The 7,553-nt window shown below is 48.1% G+C and overlaps 1 protein-coding gene across 2 annotated transcripts; it reads right to left on the reverse strand.

Annotated features, from left to right (window-relative positions):
• Positions 1-417: 417 nt before the first annotated feature.
• RGS4 (regulator of G protein signaling 4) lies at positions 418-7,471 on the reverse strand. Of its 2 annotated transcripts, XM_049634602.1 has the most exons (5): positions 7,289-7,470; positions 4,296-4,400; positions 3,950-4,011; positions 3,201-3,367; positions 418-2,760 (listed from the first exon to the last, which is right to left on the reverse strand). In XM_049634602.1, exons 1-5 carry the CDS (start codon positions 7,330-7,332, stop codon positions 2,521-2,523), a joined length of 618 nt encoding a protein of 205 aa, XP_049490559.1. In that variant the 5' UTR covers positions 7,333-7,470; the 3' UTR covers positions 418-2,520. The 2 variants fall into 2 exon arrangements, with proteins under 2 accessions (XP_049490559.1, XP_049490560.1); XM_049634603.1 differs by lacking the exon at positions 3,201-3,367 and having other exon boundaries at positions 2,690-2,760; positions 7,289-7,471.
• Between the last annotated feature and the right edge of the window lie 82 nt (positions 7,472-7,553).

A 7,553-nucleotide genomic window follows, 5' to 3' on the forward strand; every position in this document is an offset into this window, starting at 1 on the left:
TGAAAGATGGACTCTATCTCTGGAACAGTTACTGAGGACCTGGAAGGGCGGCACCAAGTCTCTTAGCAAAGTCCCTGGAGCCAGGACGGCCCCGGCTCCAGGGTGAGGGGTAGGCGGAGCAGCGGCAGGAACTGCAGACAGACAACATCTACTTTCTGCTATCTTCTCCAGAGTTGGCATGGGAGCAATCAAAGACTGGATGTGAGCCCTCTGCCATCATCACCCTACATCCTGCTGCTTCTCTGTGGATCATTAATGTGTTTACAAGCACATAGTTTTGTCTGAAGCATTTATTTACCCTTGTTATTAAGATGCGTGGGTTTCACCGGAAGCATCAGCTTTGAGGCCTTTAAAAGCACATGATAAAAGCAGGCATGCAAACGGGAGAATTCCGCCCACGGGCTGTGAGCGGGTAAGCTCAGCATGGCCAGCGGTGATAAAGGGAGAGGAAAATACAACTGAAAAACACACTTGAAAATTGTATTACATAAAATAATTTACTTCTCATTCAGAACGACCTTCTGGACCTGTGTGAGATAGCAGTCCAGGAGCACAGGTACAATCTGAAAGTCATGACCGTTAAAATAGGGCAAGATCAACGGAGTTACACGTTTGGATCCTGGAGTCGACCAGAGGCAAAACTGTGGGAGAAAAGGGACACGGACGAAGGACTCTGGGAACACTGAAAGCAAGGACTGCCAGAGAGACAAGAAGGGCTCAAATGAGAAAACCTAGATCTTCGATACAGTGGGATCTGCATATACACACTCTGGCGTCTTCCTTCTGCGACCCGGCCCGTTGGCTTAGGAGCCACAAGGTGCTCACGTGTGTCATCTATGCTGGAGGAATCGGTATTGTGCATGCAGGCGTGCGTGTGTGCTTCAGAGGCTGTGGTTTTACAAGAATGAGAAGAAAATTACTTCCTGGCCATTCATGAATAATTCAGGTGATATCCTGCACCCCCATTTATAAAACAATACAATAATAAAAACATTGTACAAAACATCATAAATAACATAAATGAGAAATTTTCAAGTATTTCATGTACCTTGAAAAGTTCTGAACAGTTCTAACAATCTATCTCTCTCTCTCTTTTTTCCCCTTTCTCTCTCATTTAGTCTGCAGAGCCTAAAAGGAGATACCCCAGGCTCTGTTAGTCCTGATGTTTGGGAATGGAATGAACAAGATCCTGCGCTCAAAAGAGAAACTTACGAGGGCTTTTCAGTGTGTGCAAACAGGTATCCCTTTATAAAATACAATCCTTCCCTTGCTGCTGGTTTCCAGGTGCAGGCACAGAGCCTGGACCCACGGTGGGGAAACCACCAACCACCCAGGGAAGAAAGGGGCCTCTTCTGATGGCTGAAGTCCTCAGGCAAAAACAAAATGAGGAGAGCACCTTGGTCAGGAGAGGGAAAAAGAGTCGAGGATAAAACTATTAACTCCGAAGTTCCGTGCCCTCGCTCAGCCAGTATCATCCAGCAGGTAGAGCTGGCGAGGCCCCACCTGCGTTTCTTCCTTCAGTTCAGACATCTTCTCTCCCAACTCTGTACCAACCCTGCCAACAATTATGCACCAAGCACCCAGTCAAAGAAGGGGAAGCCAGCGGCTTAGGGGCCGGAAAGTGCCGTTAGTAATAACCAGCCCAAGACAGAACTGCGGCAGTCAGGCATAAGACTCTTTAGGATATTTGCTCCTTAGAATACGGTTCAATCTGGGAGGCTCTCCGTGAGTAAACTACGCATGAAGTCCCTTGGCTGCTTCTCCAGCAAGATCTATGGAGTTTTACAGAATCAACTTTCCCCAGACTAGCATGCCTTTCTTGGCCTGCGTGGCGGCTGGTTCCGTTTGCCTGTTTGATTGCAGGATGAAAGGCCAGGGATCAGAACGTGCATATAAGTATGTGCACCCGCTCTAGTGATGAGCACCTAGGGTCTTTCCTATCTCTCCTTGCAGAAATACATATGTAATATACATAGACACATATACATAGAATGTGTATGTATGTGTGTGCAAATATATGTATATATGTAAATATGTGTATACGCATAAATGTAAATATATGTGCCTACATACATATATTTACACACACACATATACACATAATAGGTCAACCTCATCTAAACACTTAGAGTTTAGAGAAAGTGCCAACAGAATACATGTGCTTGTGGATGTCACATGAAATGTACCAACCAACAAACCTGAGGTCAAGCCGTTGGGAGGAGAGAGCTCCACGTCTTTGAAAAGCCACCCCTACAAAGCCATTATGTGGGTACTTGCTCACGTGGCACCCTAAAGGAAATCTGGGAAAACCGGACTGGAAGGAGGCCCTGCCCTGATGGGACACCGCAACACCAACACTAAATCTACTTCTTACATGGGAGTGACTCACACATGGCAGGCAGCACGAACACTAAGCTACAAGGTGGGTTAAAAGCCCTCGTGCTTAATACGGATCAATATTCGGCCTCAGGTTCTCCAGGCAGAAGTCTTGGCGCGTCAGCCTCCGGCGCCGTGTGACAATCAGGCGCACTGGGGGACCAGAGAAGGACAGTCTGCGGGACTCTTGGCTCCTTTCTGCTTCTCCGAGCCAGCGCTGGAGGAGTCGGCCAAATCAAGATAGAATCGGGACTTGAGGAAGCGGCGGTAGGAATCCTTTTCCATCAGGTTGAAAATCCTCTTCTGGGCCTCATCAAAGCAGGTTATCGTGGGCTCCAGCATGTTCCGGCTTGTCTCCTCCCTGGTGCAAGAATCCAGGTTTACCTGCAGGATGAAGGCCGAGACGTATTAGGCACGCTGCCCTGGGGAGGACGGGAGGCCGCATGCTTCGTAGTGAATCAGGAGTGTGCGGCTTCCATACCCCAGAAATGGAAAAACAGAACATTCCGCGCCACCCTGGCACCTGCGAGTGACAGACTATAAAAGGTTCATCTGCTTCTGGGCAGGCAGGGCACGACCCTCATTCTTTCTCACAAACTGGGGAGATTTATCAAAACACTCGTGAAGGGAGGTCATCCAAGTCACCCGGATAACAAAAGAGCTTTTTCTCTTGATGATTTACTTGAGGTGGTCGAGACCGTAATGACCTCTTCCACGGCTCTATCTTTTCCTTTAACTCGGGTCATCTAAAGGTCCATGCCATTCAATACCACTTGTAGGCAATTTCACCAAGACCCGGGGAGTTCTCTGCCACGAAGACCTACCTCTTTAGTGGCCTGGACTGAGATGAATTCATTATAGATCTTTTTCGCCTTGGGACTCAGTTTGGAGGGCGATTTGATTTTCTTGTACTCTTCACAGCTAATCCAGAAGTCAATGTTCTCCTCGCTGTATTCAGACTTCAAGAAAGCTTTGAAAGCCGCCAGCCCACCTGTGATGGGGGAGAGAGACCCACACTCATCACCACACTGACCGGCCTCCTGGACAGCATATTTCAGGAAAAGCCAACGTGCTTGAGACAATAAAGCATGGAGACTTCAAACAGGCCCCTCTCTCCCCACTTTCTGGGGCATCACTTGGGGTCAGGTAACCTTAATCTGTTTGATATCTATTGGATCCCAGTTATACCTAGTGCTCTTTGCTCAAGGTGTGAAGTCTCATTCCAGAAAATGGTGTTTCTGAAATGCCCATGCAGCTACCAATTGCCAAAGTCAGTTGGAAAAGGAGATACTGAGGTCGACTCTGCAAGAAACGTCAGTATTTGGCATATTTTTTCCCTCTACCCTTTTTCCATGTGGTGAGAGACATGGGGTCCGTACGAACTTCTCATTACGTATCACGACGCTCTAGGGCACGGGAAAATTTTAAACAGACTGATTCCCCCGAGTCTGGAAGTCAGAGGAAACCCCACCCTTTCTGCAATTCCTATTAGATCAAATATAGTGGGAGACAACTTGGCTATCTAGAGAGCTTGTGTCCTCATTCTAGGAGGGAAGAAAGTCATCAGACTTACATTCATGGCTAATCAGGTTTTCCAGTGATTCAGCCCATTTTTTTACTTCCTCTTGGCTCACCCTGGAGACATTACAGAGACAAAAAAATAATAATGATAACTTTGAATGCTGTGATACAAAACTACGGCAAGAAATTTAAGATCCTGAGAAAAATGCGGGTATTTTATTTTCCATCTTGAGGATGCAATCTGTTGCCGAGGAGGGCAGTCTTTCCACTAAGTGCCTGGAAATTTCAAATGCAAATCTCGCTTCACTAGGACCATACCTTCTTTCTTTCCTCATAGAACATCTCTGACATTAAAGAGTTTATAGCCCGTGGGTTTTCCCCGAGGCCTTTTCTCTTACCTCTGACAAACCACCACTTTGTCCTTCTTGCTGTGGGAAGAATTATGTTCGCAGGAATCAGATTTCTGCAGCAGGAAACCCAGCCGATGTTTCATGTCTTTTGCACTGCACGGAAGAAGAGGAGAAAGAATAAAGCCAATTAGCTGCTTTACCAGATGCCCTCGTGGCAGAGCTCAAAGAGTCCATTACTAGGAAAGGGACAGGAGAGCGGTTAATTTAGGAGATGGGGGGTGACGGTGGCGTGAACTCTCAGGAAAACGAGATCCCACTTCTGTTTCTGCCCGTGACTCACTACAAAACCCGGCGCCCGAGTCACGGCCCAGCCTGCTCTGTCTGCGACAGAGTTCTGACCCTCAGTCGGCGCCAGGAGCCCCTTCTGTACGCCTGTCATGTTGACCGATGGAACGCTTTGGCGCCTCTCATAGAAACACGCTGAAAACGTGACTGCTCTTCAGGTGATCTGTGGGCCTCAGAAAGCAAGCAGGAACTGTGAAATGTGGCGCGCCACCTTCTGGCCCGGGATCGCTTGTTTGCACCTGCCTCAGAGGGCCCTGCAGAAGCCCCTCCGGAGGGGAAAGGGCTGCGCGGTCCCAGCCTTGCACGAGGTGGGCGGAGCAATTCCGCAATTCTCACAGCGGGATACACAGCACGCAAGGGGGTGTGCAGCTCCAGCAGGGGGAGGAGGCGGCAACCGCAGATGCTCTGGCGAAACCTGAGCTCCTTCGGGGCTTGCTTCTAGAGCAATCCTCCGGGGCTGCCGCCGCTTTCCTGTCTAATATCTACACTGTAAGGCCGTTTACACGATAAAGGGCATCCGAGGCTTAAAAACCATAAAGGGAAGCAAGCCAGAGTCATCACTGCAGCTAGTGATTGTCTCATTCGAGCCGAGCTTCCAGTTTATTTGTCCCTGTTTAATAGGTAGCGAGGGGACGGCCGGGCGCATGACTCACTCAGAAAGAAGAAGCTTTTAATAAGTTTTTAAGCTCGACTTTCTCTCTCTGTTAATTATTCTTTAGCTTGGATCTCTTTTATTATAAAAGCCAGGACCTAGTGTTAAAAGAGAAATGTCATTGTAAAAGAAGTGAGAGGCTAGATGCTCCTCCTGAGAGGGAGAGAAATAAAGTCACAAGGATAAAGAGCCATTTTAGGAAGGCTTCTGATGGATCAGTGGCTTCTCTATGCACGTTGCCCCAGAAAGTTTGAATTCCATTATGTTCGTGGACTGCCCCTAAAATGGTATTTTCTCTTCTTTACAAGCCCATTTTTCCCTCCTCTGCTTCTCCAATTGGCCAGGGGATGCAAAAATCCTCCTTAATGATACCAATATATAATCACGAAGGCTCACGTGATTCTAAGACAGAAATACATTGTGATTCGGTCCAAACAGAACTGATTTCACCTTTCCGTGTGCTGGGTCAGGGTGAGACCTGAGTTACTAATCAGTGCAAGTCGTCTCATAAAGAGTTGGAAGTAGGCTTAGCAAGTATGTGACATCTGTCCTTCCAACACAGTGCAACCATAAGCAGAAAAACCAGCATGACTTCAGAGGTCACTGGAGTCAGGAAACCAGATCTGATCCGCACTCTGCCACGCACTGCCTGTGTGACCTTGAGCAGTTCATGCCCTTCTGCAGTCTCAGGCACTGATGCTAGGGCGAAGCACTGGACTATTTAACTTGCAGTGGACCAGCGAGGAGGGGGAAGAGCCGTCCACCTTGCTGATCAGAGGTTACCTCCCCTTAGCTCCTCGGGCAGACTCGTGCAATCTTTCATCTGTCCCCGAAAATCCTTCCCAGAGCGTAACTCTTTCCTGGCAGTCCTGTATTTTGTGAGGGTAATTTTATAGATGAGCTAACCGTAGCTCTATACGATTTGCTCCGTTCAGCTCAGGATAGGAATGGTGGAGGTCAGGGGCATTCGTTCCATAGGTGCTTCATTGTAAAAGCGGCCATGAAAGCGTGTTTTTACAAAGAATATTCTTTCACACTCCTGAACATTCGAAAGGGAAACTTCTAAGAACTGCACACAAGACTGTGCTTTCTGGGATACTTCTAAACTGAAATTTAAGGTGATTTGTATTTGCAGGGAAACAAGGGGATGGTGTACCTACAGACTGACTTTCTATCTTTAACTGTAAGATGAAATAATGTAATATGCACCAGTTCTGCCTTTTTCTTCAGCTGGCTAATATACAAGCATTCTCTGAAAGCATTTATTTCTATCTTTTTAAAAGCCAAAGGCATACAAGGACCTATGAAGTAGCTTTATTTATTTATTTATTTATTTATTTATTTATTTATTTAAATCAAGAGACAGTACATTGACACTACATTGACAAAAGTAGGATGAGATCTTCTACAGAACCCTTAACGATTTGTTAGGATCAATACTTTTCAACCACCATTCACATAAGGCATTTCAGGAGCTGGGGGAAGGGGCAGCGAGAGCAGGGGGACCCAGTATTGAAACTCATACTGTATTGTCACACTTGCTTGTAAGAGCGTAAAGAGTGTTAGATACTGCAGCACCACACAGAAAGCACAGTGTGCCCATGTTGGAGCCAAGCCTCATTCTGGGGTATCTTTCCCTAAACAAGACCTACCCCCCCCCCTCCCCCGCCCCACCATCGGGAAAGCTCAGAGCCATGATTCCACAGACCCCAGCGATGCTCAAGTATAATAACAACAATCACAGACCACCGCATTGAGTCCGAAACCCTCTGATCACTTCTTCCTTCGATCTAGCTTGGTGAGAGGATCGGGACGGTCCTCGAAACCGAGGTCAATATAAAACAACGCACAGGTGCCAACATCTGGGGAGCACACTCCTCCAGTTACAGTGTCCAGCTGGTCTCGGAGGAAAGCTGGCAGGTCGAGGCTCTCCTGACTACACTGTTTCTGATTCCAAAGAACGAGGTCGGCATGTGGTACAGGTAAGTAACTAAGCAAGTCTCCCCGAAAGTGTAAGGCGGGGAGTGGCTGAAAATGATCTTACCTCCTCAAGCAAGAGGCCGGGAGACCTGCAAGTCCTTTGCACATCTTGTTAGGCGTGGGATTCGCAAGCTGGGGAGGAAAGGCGGCAGGCAGGAGGCGCTGCGGCTTCTGTTTTGAGCTCCCCGGCCCTCCTCTCGCGGAAGACGCTGTCAGAAATCTGCGAGCTGCTAGCGAGGCTGGCGGGGTCCCTTTTATAGCCCAGCCGACGCCGCCCGGCCAATCAGACGGCAGTTCTGGAACCGCCCCCCCCCCCCCCCCCCCCCCCC

The sequence above is a fragment of the Panthera uncia genome, chromosome F1, assembly GCF_023721935.1.
Source record: "Panthera uncia isolate 11264 chromosome F1, Puncia_PCG_1.0, whole genome shotgun sequence".
Lineage (NCBI taxonomy): Eukaryota > Metazoa > Chordata > Mammalia > Carnivora > Felidae > Panthera > Panthera uncia.